Source organism: Austrofundulus limnaeus, unplaced genomic scaffold (assembly GCF_001266775.1).
Source record: "Austrofundulus limnaeus strain Quisiro unplaced genomic scaffold, Austrofundulus_limnaeus-1.0 Scaffold11, whole genome shotgun sequence".
In the NCBI taxonomy this organism is placed as follows: domain Eukaryota; kingdom Metazoa; phylum Chordata; class Actinopteri; order Cyprinodontiformes; family Rivulidae; genus Austrofundulus; species Austrofundulus limnaeus.
In genome coordinates this window covers 62,507-75,234 of record NW_013952413.1, presented here as the reverse complement: position 1 = coordinate 75,234, position 12,728 = coordinate 62,507, and the positions used below count along the sequence as shown (strand labels likewise).

The window sequence follows — 12,728 nt, the reverse complement described above, 5'->3', positions numbered from 1 at the left end:
TATATATATTTACAAAGCCAGTTTAAAAACCAGTTTATTGAAGCAGTGGTATTATCATTTGCACTGCTAATGACCATGCAGAAGTTATATAGACAGCAGACAACCAGGCGGTTATGGATTTGCCACATTTGGTGCTGAATAAACAGACAAATTACGCATTTGTCAACACATGTKATCCACATATGCATTCTGGTTTGCTTCTGTCAGCTCTGTAGTCACTGACATGGAGATGCAAATAATGTAATTCAGGCTATAGTTGGATTATTCCTGCAGTTTCTTTTCTAGTGTGTGTCAGTATTCATAAGAGTGTTATATTGTGGTGAATTCTTAGCTGTCCATGAGTAATTTTGTGTGGAAAAAAAAGTATTTATTTTTGTCTTTTAACATCAGTGACAGAATAGTAATGGTTTCACTTAGTTTGTTGAGTTAATCTCAGCATGATGGTGAGGTAGCCCAGTGAAACTGATGTATGCCATGAGGTGATCTGGGCAGAGACAGAAAGTTTTGTTAGTCATAACAACAATTTGCTGCTCTTTCATGTTTGTCCAGATTGCCCCGCTTTGAATGTTTGCAGTCTTTTAATTTCTGCTGTGACATTTAGTTTTATTTTATTTGGATCCAACTTGTTTAGAAGTTGATTTGGTCAAAATGTTTGAGTCATAAACACTTGACCTGGCGTGACCTCAMCTTGAAAAAGTGTGTTCACGAGACATGACGCATTTCAAAATCAAAAACATATAGGTGAACAGATGATTAGAGGGGAAGGAGCAATTGAAAAGAAAAAAAAGGAGGGAATGACTATAAATAAGATTCAATTCAATCTATGGGGATGGTTGAGTCGGAGAAAGAAAAGAGCAGTCAGAGGAAGAAATGAATGCATGAAAAAAGCAGATTGATCAACGTGACAGGGTAAAACTGATGAATAGAAGCAGTCAAAATGAAAGGAGCGTGAAATTTGGTTGAACAGCTGGATGGATGAGAAGGAGCCAAGGGATGGAGTGAAAGGGGGAGGAGCAGAGGAGTAAACTGTAGACTGAGTGAGAGAAATATCCTTGTCTAGTCTTGTTAGCATGACATGGGTCACGCCTGCAAGACAGATAGACAAAAAGAAAGGTGGTGGCTAATAGAAATAAACAGACCATCAAAACTATTGGTGACAATACAAGAAGAAAAAAAATAACACAAGAAAGTGAAGATTATATGAACAACTAGAAGCATTCGGAGAGTGCAAACCTCTGCCAAGACCAATTTCCCCCATCCTGTAATAGAGTTAATGTGCAAAAGCAGAGATGGAAACACATTTGCTGAATAAGTTCTGACATAGCGAACATTTGAGCAGGCAGTTTGCACAGAATTTCTTCTCGGTGGAGTCCAATGGGAAAAAAAAGTCAAACTCGTCACCCGACATTATTCATGGTCAAACTGGTGTSGGATTAAGCTCCTAAGTTTTCATCAGTCACATTTCACCATGTAAAACGTCTGTTTTATCTCCTTGTATGAGTTTGTAATGGTTTGACTCTCTTTATAAAGTGCTTCCTGCCCCAAACCTTGAGGCCCGGCAGCTCTCTGTTTACAAGACTAATAGCAAGAAACTATTTTGATTGGTTGTTTTGGAAATGTGGTGTGTTTGAGGAAATGGGAAAAATAGGTTTCATAGTGCAGTCACGCACTTCCTGGTCACAAAACGTTCTGTAAATGTGCACCAAATGCATAAAAATGCACACATTATGGCAAAAAGTTATTCATCATAAAATCTGGTTTTAACATTACTTTTATAAAGTGTGAAGTCCGTGCTGTTCAGTCCAGCTCACTGTTTTTTTACAGAAGCCCTGTGAAAGCATCACAGCTTTGCCSATCTCAGAGTGTTAAAAGAAAAACAAATCCTGTATCCGCATCGTGATGCAGAACATCACCAAAATGTAACAGTGTGTTCCTTGGCCCAGTACCCACATGTGTTAAAAATGTCACGACAATCTGTCCACAAGTTTTTGAGTAATGTTGTCCACAGACAGAACGACAGACAGACAGACAGACGCGACCGAAAACATCACCTCGCCCTTGGCGGAGGTAACAAAAAAATATTGTCTGAGCATAAATTTTGCACTTTACAAATTATGTTTAGCAGCCAGTCCTCATTTATGAGCCTCATTTTTACCACAAACTTCAGCGTATTTTTGAATGGCCTAACTTTGGATTKCAAGTGACCTATCTTATCAGACCGAAATTCCAAATACATTGTACACTTACTCGAACCACATGGCAAGCTTAAAACACCAAGCCACGATTGAACTTGTGCTGTTCGGAACAGCATAGCTCCTTATCCACCACAATCTAAGCACAGCAATTCTGGCAGATCCCAAACATGGCACTGTCCATGCAGTCGCTGCGGTCATACAGTTAAGTGCCAGGGACCAATGCCAGTCCTTCAGATGAACAATCTCTGGTTCTCCTATCTTGTGTATAAATCTGAGAACCAGAAGAAGAGTTGTGGTAAGCCAGTTTTGCAACAACCATATGAGTTAAATTTGTGTTTGGCATACGGATTAGGGTTGTTTGAGTGTTCTATTTATGGATATGTACCAGATTAAAGGTTCGCTGTTATGTTATTTTATCAAAACATTTTACAGTTTTTGTTTGGTAAGCCTTATCAAAACCATAATGTGTATCTTTGAGTGCGAACAAATGCAATAAGTTCATTTCCTTCTATATAAAATGCTTGGTCCGCGCTATCCGCTGGAATACCGCAGGAATTGTTTAGGTTCATGAAGAAGAGAGCAGAGAAGGACAGAGGAAATACTCAAGGATCAGATTTATAAACTCACAAACACAAATGYACAAACATGGACACAGAATATTAGTTACATTGTGAATACACACATACAAACAACTGCTCAGTTGAAATTAAAATAAAAAAAGAAAAAACAATGGAAAAAGAGGGGGAAAGAAACTCATAATATAGGATTTCAGCAAAGTAAACCAAAAACTGCATGGACAGAGAAAATGACGATGGGAATAAATAAAAGAAAAAAGAAAACGTGTGGCTRTGGGAAATAGGTTGGGTTTGAAATAGAAAAGAAACGGTGACATCTGAAGAGACAAGACAAGGTGTACAAGTCCTTCATTGTGCCCTCATTAGCTACAGTTGAAAGAGGTTATGCATGCCTAGTCTTAAATGAACATTTGTGTGTGGAGAAGAGGGTTGCGAGGTATGTGTTTGTTGAGTATTAATGTGGTGGCCTTTACTAAATGTCACACTAATCTCCCATCAGGTCAAAGAGAGCACTTCTTCTGTTATTCATCAGCAAATGACAGAGGGAGGGATGCAGGATAGATGGGTACATAAAGGGGGAAGAAAAAGAACGATGGAGGCAGCGAAAGAAAAAGATGTGGGGATGGATGAGTGGACAAAGAGGAGAAGGAGAAAAGAYGGAGGAGAGGTGGGGGGAGGAGATGATGGATGACTGAATGGGGGAAAAGCGAAAATGATCTAGAGAGGTTGTTACAAAGAATGTTAGTGGGATGAGAGAAAACAAGACAAGCCGATCCCACCAACAGCAGGATAGGTGTTCCCTGTGAGAGTCACCTTATTTGTTACCAATCTGACTTTTTTCGCAGATTAATTCATAAAACATTTTTACTAAACGACTGTAATATAATCAGACAAATATAATCAGACAGTTTGACAAAAGAGGGCATCACGCCAGCTTCAATGGTATTGCATGAAAAGGCCTAACGCCACTGTGTGCTCTGGTTTGAGGACCTAATTAGGATGCCTCCTGGACAAATCCTTTTGAGGTTTTCCCACCATGTCCCACAGTGAAGGGACCCTGGGGCAGCCCCAAAACCTGCTGGAGGAATTATGTATATCCTCTTTGGCTTAAGATCCCAGGTGGAGCTGGAAAGCATTGAGAAAAAAAAAGATGTCTGTGTTTCTCTCCTGGACCTGTTGCCTCTGCAGCTCAGCTGTCACCCCACCAATGAAATTACTGCTGTAATATGAATTTCCGATAAATGTCTGGTAAGCATCATTTAAATTAAACTCAGCTCTTAAAGAAACAAACATGAGCATGAATATAAATGCAGATGCATTCACATTTAACTTTGCACACTCACAAACCAGTACACTGAAGACAAGAACAAGAAATTAATACAGTGTTAWGTAGACATTTACAGTATCTCTTGCATTTGTACTTATACATACAATATATAGTATAACCACAGACATGACACAGGAAGTAGTGCTTAGAAAAATCTTGAGAAATAATAAAAGTGCAAGTACTTATTTATGTTCTCTATTTAATTTATTTATTTAGCTTTGAGATAAAGCCAATGGCCTGTAATTACATTTAAACACTTATAAGAAAAAAAGTATCAGGAAGTCCTTTTTGATTATGATTATTTATGTGTGTGTGCATGTGTGCTCGTTTGAGATTGTGGAATAGGAAATTGGCATCCCTTAAGGATTTGTGTGATTACAATGTGTTTGGGAAAGTTCTGCTTTGGTTGTGTTTTTGTTTTTATTGAATCCCATGATGGTTTGTGCACAAGGCAAGCTCAACCAACAAAGAAACTATGAAGTTTAGTTAGCACACGTCAAAATAAATGCTCGTGAAAATAAAATAATAAATAGTCCTTGTTGATAATTTGTTAACATTCCAGATTTCTCATATGTTTGCTCTAACTGTTCTATTCATAAAAGAAAAAAAAAAAAACTCTGCCAGCTTCTTGAGAATATCCACTTCAAACAATACAAAGGTCTGTTGTAGACTAATTTACAAACTTCTCCCACACTTTGGTGCTTACAGATTCTTGAGCTTCGACACACTGTTTACCTACTGCCACCCAGTGGATATTTGGTATCAGAACAACTTCTGTGTCCAAGGCAACTATTGCCATGATAAGCTTTGAGAATGAAAACAGACCATATGAAAGAAATGAGAGAAGCAGATCAGATTGTATAGAAACATAAAATAGCAAATTATTATGAATGTAGAAATGACATGGCACAAGAAAAACAAGTTTTTTTTAGTTTTCATGAACCCAAACTRTCATTCTGCTTGGTTGCAACAGGCCTGTTTGAGACTGTTATTAAATGTTTGCTAATGTTTAATCAGTGCTGAGTCTTCAATGAMAGTCTTAGTTTAGATGCCTTGTTGTATACAGGAGAAATAAATATGCTAAAATGTTGCTTTTTGGTATTTTGTAAACCTGGTCTCCTTTGTTTTCTGTATTTTTTAACATGGATCACTTTTTTATACTATAACAGTATGACTTACACTACCCCACCCTTCTGAAGAGCTCAAAGCCAGAGCTCAGAGCTCAGTCTATTGACTAATGTAACATTACTGTAATCTGACCAGTCTATAAAACACTGTCAGTCAAGTCTGGCTTCAGACTCTTAAGCTAGTTATCCTATAAGTGGCTGCAGACAAAAGGAAGTATTGTCTCAGTTTTTAGTGGTTGGAGTTCACAGCAGACCACCAGTGAAAAGACTAACTCCATTTATTCTCTTCTGGTTTTGATGTTCTGTGAGAAATTGGGTGAACAGAGGCATAGTCAACTCCACCACGCCACCAGCTACATCTCACTTCCTCATGTTCTCCCCCTTCTTTTGGCTTTGCCAAACCACTGTCTCTATTGGTGTATGTCTGCCGTCCTGCAAAAGAAAAATATATTAAAAAAAAACACTTCAGGGAGAATCTCAGACACTCACATATAAACACACACTCTCAATCTAGGGTCAAACGTAATGCAAAAGGTCATGAGRTCCTAACTTGCTGCTAACTTTGCTTCGCTGGAAACATGTCGCCAACAAAACATTATTTATAGTATAAAAGCTTCTTTCTTTACCACAGTGATCCAAACTGATTGAGTCCAGCCTTTAAATTGTTTAAATCTAATTTCAGCTCAAAGCTTAAACTCATCAGTGTAAACAAGCCCATGTGCTGCTGGGGGGATCCATTGCGGACCTCAGCCTCCATGTTAAGAAACCATRACCTAGATCAAGGGGCACACTATAATCTCTAACAAACGAACAGCGCACCGAGAAAGTAATTGGGTTATTTCATGTCTGTGAAGAGCATTTCAACCCAGATTTCTCTCWTTTCTTTCCATTTAGTTTGGTTGATTTGCAAACACAACAAAACAAAAGAAAACATGTTTGACTTTAGTGTGTTTGGAGCCTGGCATTTACAATTTGTTCTCCCATTTCTTTTTAAATCTTTTAGAATATTTTTGGACTCATCATAGCCAGAAAAAACACTAAACCCTTCTTCTAAACTTCTGTTTTTTTTTTTCCTTGTGTTTGTTGCAGCGTTGAGTCAGTCGGCGACGGACTTTTCCACACAATCGAGCTGTTGATTCAGAACCGCTCTCTGAGCCTGGTGGTGGATAATGGTGCCCCGAAGAGCCTGGGCAAGCTAGCACGCCAGCCCTCCAGTGACCACAACACTCAACTTTACATAGGGGGTACGCGCACACGGATACATTTACACATGCTTATTTTGAAGTCGCATGTATAGCTCACACAGATGTTACTTTTGCCTGCTTTCCACTGCCTTTATGTGGTTTTGATTACATGTTTGCCATGGATAGGTACCTATACATAACAACATATAAATACACAACACACTAAATCCCAGTAAGGCTTGTGGTGAGGAAATGGAAATCTGTTTTTGCTTAACTAGTCCTCAAAAAAGGGAGCAAGGCATGCCTTTGATAGCTAAAGAGAAAAGCATTGTGCGATAGTAAGTGCACTGATGCCTTAATTCTGTTTGATCCATCTGAGAATGAAATTATTTATCAGTTTGTTAATCAAGTAACCCTGTTTATTCTGTATATTTCTTTTGATTTTCTGTCGTTTTTATTCCACATCTTCTCATTTACAGCTCCCATTTCTCTTAATCCTGTGTCCATAATTTTCCTTATTGTGTTTTATTCCCAGGTGTACCGTCCCAAGTGGCGGCTTCAGGTCTACGTCAAGCCCCTGAGCGCTCCCCTCAGACCTTTGACGGCTGCATTCATAATGTTCGGATCAACGGAGAGACCCAAGACCTGAGTTTCACATCAACAGGAAGAGGGCAGTTGCACAGCATTGAAAGCAAGGCAAGCAGGGTTTTGCAATAAGGCATCCTGGTTTATACTTGGAAGCAAATTGCCTGGCAATTAATGTTCATCAGGGTTATTAAAAAGCATGTTTAAAGTTTTTTTGAGGAGTTTGGTCTTCATCATATTGAATTCTGACCTGCATATAGAAGATAACAAACATGTCAACAAAAAAATCTAAATTTTGGCAAAAATGCACCAAAAAATGTGATTCAAACTCCTTTAAGAGTAATAATTTCTTAAATATAAGTTGTACGTTTTGTTTGGCAAACTTACTGATCTAAATTTAGGCAGTGAAAAAGAATAGATGCCGATATGGCCAATAGAGTTACACTTAATTGTTGTTAAACACTTTGAAATTAAATAAATATCAAAATGTTTAATCGGGTTAAGAGCACACCTTTTGAACTTTGCTAAGTGTTATTTCATTTTCTTGCTCTTTCATCAGGGTGACGGCATTCTTGTTGGATGTCGTTCCTGTAGCATCTGTGCACAGGGTACCTGCAGAGAGGCAGGGGAAATGGGGGTCACTTGTGACTGTCCTCCAGGGCACAGTGGGGCCCTTTGTGAGGAGACGACAGCCCCTAATCCCTGTCAGAATAACAGGTGAGCCATGAGAGTAAAGAATAAGAAATATTTTTAATCTGCTTTTTATGGTTGTTGTAAAAACCCTCATAAGAAAAGTTTAGTAGGTAACTCACATGACCAACAGTTTCCTTTAAATTATGTGTCTAACAAACTTAAAACATCCATTAGTAGTACACTTCTTTCCATTAACGCAATACATATTTTTACACTTCCTCTTCCTCCTGCTTTAGATGTGTTCATGGTCTGTGTGTGATGAAGGCTCAGTCCTTTAGCTGCCAGTGCGATGAGGGCTACCAGGGTCAGTACTGTGATCGACAGCAGGAACCTCCAGCCTGCAGGGGGCACCGCTGCGGACGAGGGGAGTGTCACGTATCAGAGAGAGGAGAACCTGTCTGCCACTGTCAACAGGGCTACACTGGACCAACCTGTGACACAGGTAACACAGTGGGGGATTCAAGTACGGTATATATTTTAGGTGGCAGTTTTGCTAACATGAGCTCAATTCCCATCATTTGCAGAGCGCACATGCCAGGGCGAAATGGTGAGGGAGCAAATAAAGCGCCACCAAGCCCTGAGAACATGCACGTCCACCAGCAAGATCCCCCGCATGGACTGCCCGAGATCCTGCCAGGCATCGGCGCCCCCCGGTGTTTGCTGCGGAGTCACCAAAACCAGACGGAGAAAAGTGGTCTTCCGCTGCACCGACGGCACCTCGTACTCGGAGGAGATGGAAACGGCGCTGGAGTGCGGTTGCTCCAAATGCTCGTTGTAACAGCACCCGCCGCTTGTTTTTGTGTTCTGCAACGCACGCCGCTGCCCTCACGTGAACTCTAAATGTCGACGAGACTCTCAGACTGTTTCCACACTGATAAACACCAGCCCTCCATGAACAACTTCCACATCCTGTTTGACCGCTGCCAACGTGTTGTCAAGAAAAGCCGCAAATATAAGGAAAACAAATATCGGACATGTGTGTGTGTGTGTTTTTGACAGAGAGAAAATATATTGTAAAATATGAGTAAAAAAAACATAGAACTTATTTTTATTATAGATTTTTTTCTAAGATGATAAAAGGACTGTTTTTAATACTGTATGTTGATTATATAATGTTACATAGTATAAAAGTATTTTCTCCTTTGCAAGAAGAAAGAACTACAGAGCAAAAATAGATTAACATTCCGTAAAAATATATGAACTTTAATGGATGTGTTAATCTATATAAATGCTTAACCTAACCAAATGAATTTATATCTTTGAAGTCTATTTGCATGACGGTAATGTGAGTGCTGATACGTGTGGAAGGCTGTGGACTCTAAGAAGCTTCATGGTTCCACACAAGGAGAAGATGGCATTCTTTCATTGTCCTCCATCTTGGAGGATCAAAGGGAACTGTACGTGCCTTGCTAACCTGCTTCACTATATAATGGACACCATCCTCATGGGCGAGYTCACCCAAAAGACTCTTTTCACAGAGATGTTTTAACATTTTGTCCTAACATTGTGTCATTCTGTATCTTGCTGTTGCGCACCAGACTTGGAGCCGAATCAGGTTTGAATTGATTCAAATCTGAGTTTATTATGAGTCCGAAACAAAACGAGAAAAATGAAAATCACAGTACATTCCACTGAACCTGCTGCCTGCTAGGATTCAAAAAAGAGGCAATCCCCAATGAGCCACAGATGCTTGTAATTTAGGCCTGAGTGAAAACAGATTTGTTTTTAATGAAACAAGTGGACATGACAAAAAACTGTTGTAAAGTGTCTCTTAATGTTTATGCTCTTATGTATGCTCTGTTGCATCACTGCAGTAAACCTGCAAAATGGAAAGGTACTACTGTAGTTTAAGGAGTAAATTCAGCATTTCCTATTGTTTACTTTGTGCTCTCTGTGAGTGAGTCTGAGAGCAGTTTAAGTTCTCTGTACAGCAAAGTCCACTGCATTTGCCTTAAATAGTCAGAAACAAAGACATTACCATTCATAACTTTGCAAGTGTTAGGTCATCTKTTTTTAAGTTCAGAAGTGTTTCAACAGTATGTTTATTAGCTGCTCTTGAATGATTCATCATTGTATGTAGATGTTGATGGAACAGATGACGCCTGTCTTCAGGATGACATAATCAAAGTTACACAGTGGCCTTCGTCCAAAAGGAAATTATGCCTTTTTAGTGATCTCTCTCACCTACATCTTGACAATTATTTGTAAAAAAAAAGAAAAAAAAACAGATCAAGCAAAAAAACTCTTAATGATGCTAAATCCTTAGGGTGGATTCTTTGCTGTCAAAAGTATCACATGGTGTATTGTTGAATGTGAAAGTGTAATATGAAGAAGTTTTCTGTTCCCTCCACGGGTTTTGTTACAGTATTTACTATAGCACCCGATTCTAACAGTGTTTGGTGAATTATGTGATCAAAAGTAATAGAAAAACAAAAAAAAATCTTCTGACATTTTTTAATGGGGGTTAAAAAGTGCCTTGCAGTTGTTGACCAAAGACTGAGGTCTTCAGTTTGATCGTAACAAACCCATTTTCTAACATGTTACAAGTGGGGCCTCTGAAAACCTTCAAACAGAATCTGATCTTAATAATATAATTTCAACACAGTTGAAACAACTATAACTCCACAATGGTACATAAATGTTGACTAATACAATTCAAGTATAGCAAAGCAAGWATATGTAATTACTACTGTACTGTTTACTTTATTCATTAATACTTTGTTTACAACAGAAGCAATCTACTTCAGCATCTTTGCAGTTATTTACAGCTCTGTTACTTGGAGTTAGTAATRTGTCAATATTCTTATCTGTCAACATTATGATTTTCCATCTGTCTAATTCTTGGTGTTTTATTTTCTTGTAGCTTAACCTCACAACCTGCTTTCTTCAATTCTCTGCAATCTCTCCTTTTTTTTTTTTTTTTTTTTTTTTTTTTTTTTTTTTGTCCAGCCAATAATTTTCACTTTCTGTGCCTTTATCACATTCCTCTTCATTTATCTTCTCATGCCCTCTTGACCTGTTCCTAAAGGTTTGGTTCTTCATTGTGAACATAATAAAACACCTCAGCTCCTAGTTATTGGCAATAAAAATAACTGTATTCACTCACATGTATAAGTTCTAGAATATTATTGATGATAATAGTTGCTTTTGTTGAATGTTGAAATTAAACTACCATCAAAACCATGGCATTCTTCAGTGTCTGAGTTCTTAAAATTCTTAAGGTTTCTGCATAATTTAAATGTAGCTTGTGTCTTTGTGAAAGTAGGACCTTTTTTAAYGTAGCTATTTTCTGTCACAACAGAAAGCTGTTTTTAAGTACCTTTTATTTTATGTCATTTGCTTCAGTAAAATGCAGTAAAAGTTCAGTCCAAACTGCAGAACTCTGTGGTTGACCATTTCTCAGTCCTCGGTCAAACAGAAATCTAATCACCCAGAAGATATATTTGTGTTTCACAGRATGTTGGATGTGGTGATTGCAAAGCAGCAATTGATGAGCTCTCAAGTTGTGGTTATGGTTACAAAGTCTGATGCAAAAAGTCTCAGGCCGCAGTGTTCATAAAAACACTCTCTGCACAAACATCTACTGTAATCAGTAAACATGTGATGTTGCATCAACATCAACCAAACYATGAATTTGAACTGTTTGTGTGCTTATCCCTTGTTCTGAGCTCATCTTTTTTGTTTGTTCAGCTCATTTTAAGTAGTGTCCTTGTGCTTACTTAAATACATCTTTTTTTTTTGTTTGTTTTCTCAATGAACAAAGTTATCTATMTGTGTATTTATCCACCCATTTATCCACTGGGCTATGTACCACCTCCCCCATTATTTTCCCTCCTGTTCTGTCTGGACGTTACAAAATTCAAAGTCCAACTGATCGTTATAAAAGAACCATTAGTTTACTGAGACTTGTCATTGGCTGCTGTCACTGCTTCAGAGATTTCAGGTAAATCATGTTTTATGGAATAGGATACATGAGGGGCATAGTTATTCACAAAAATAACTGTTTTGATTTTTATCCGTTTCTGTTTAGTTCACAGGGGGAATTATTTGCTTAAAAGCACAGAGCCTGCTCTGAAGTTACAGTAACAAGTTTGTGTGTTTTTTATTTTATTTTTCAAATTTGTTTTTATGATAGGTTTTGATCAAATTTTAACAGTCTCATTATATTTCATTAAAACATTACTAAATGTTCTGTATTTCTTAAAAGATCACAAAATTATTTAACTATTATATATTTTTGAATGTAGAAAAAAGTTTCTGCTGTGCTTCTTCATTTTTTATAATATATAGATTTATCATTTGTTTTACAGGAAAATCATGAAGATCCCATTTGCATTTRTGCTGCTTTTCACCCCCATCCTCTGTCAGGGTACACATGGAAACGAAAGCTACAGGAAGTTTATAAACCAACACATAAATGCAAATATGAGGGTTGATCAGTGTGACAGTGTTATAAGCCAGCGCCGCATCTCCAAAACTGACAGCAACGAGTGCAAGGACACCAATACTTTCATCCGAGCCACCACCGGCCTTGTTAAACCAATTTGTGGAGCTGCAGGAGAGCCGTACGGTCAAAAGAGGAGAAGTTTGCTACCTTTTGATGTTGTTGTCTGCACACTGAGAAACGAAGGAGCCAGACGTCCAAGATGTCAGTACCGTGGTCAGAGCCGCACCAGGAGAATTGTAATTGCTTGTGAGGGTGACCTACCTGTGCATTTTCATGAAGACGTGATTTTTGGCAACTGATTGGTTTGTTGTGAGCCTCAGTGTTATTAAATAAAGCAAAATTAACAACTTACACTTGCATTAAGGGTGTGTGTTGTGTATGTGTGCAAAAAGTCATATATTCTGTTAGAAATAAAAGTACATGCTATAGTTGACATTTCTATATTAGATGGCAGGAAGCATACTGTTTCCTGTACTGGCATCCTGTAAGCATAGTGGACTTTTAGGTAAAAAAAAAAAATCTTTATAGTTAAAAAAACTAAACTTGGATCTGTAAATACTTAACTTGAAAAATATTTAATTATGCTGTATTATAG

General features: G+C 38.1%; 2 protein-coding genes across 2 annotated transcripts in view; both read left to right on the top strand.

Annotated features, from left to right (window-relative positions):
* Nucleotides 1-10,871, top strand: part of slit3 (slit homolog 3 (Drosophila)) — a gene marked incomplete in the record, with an annotated part of 256,337 nt that extends 245,466 nt beyond the window's left edge. The window contains 5 exon segments of the mRNA XM_014001945.1: nt 6,314-6,468; nt 6,944-7,104; nt 7,553-7,710; nt 7,923-8,128; nt 8,211-10,871. Coding sequence (XP_013857399.1) covers nt 6,314-6,468; nt 6,944-7,104; nt 7,553-7,710; nt 7,923-8,128; nt 8,211-8,464 — 934 coding nt within the window.
* A 717-nt stretch (nt 10,872-11,588) lies between these two features.
* LOC106513218 (ribonuclease-like 3) lies at nt 11,589-12,484 on the top strand. The gene is made up of 3 exons (XM_014001938.1): nt 11,589-11,629; nt 11,717-11,775; nt 11,997-12,484. Exon 3 carries the CDS (start codon nt 12,004-12,006, stop codon nt 12,430-12,432), a length of 429 nt encoding a protein of 142 aa, XP_013857392.1. The 5' UTR covers nt 11,589-11,629; nt 11,717-11,775; nt 11,997-12,003; the 3' UTR covers nt 12,433-12,484.
* Nucleotides 12,485-12,728: the final 244 nt, after the last annotated feature.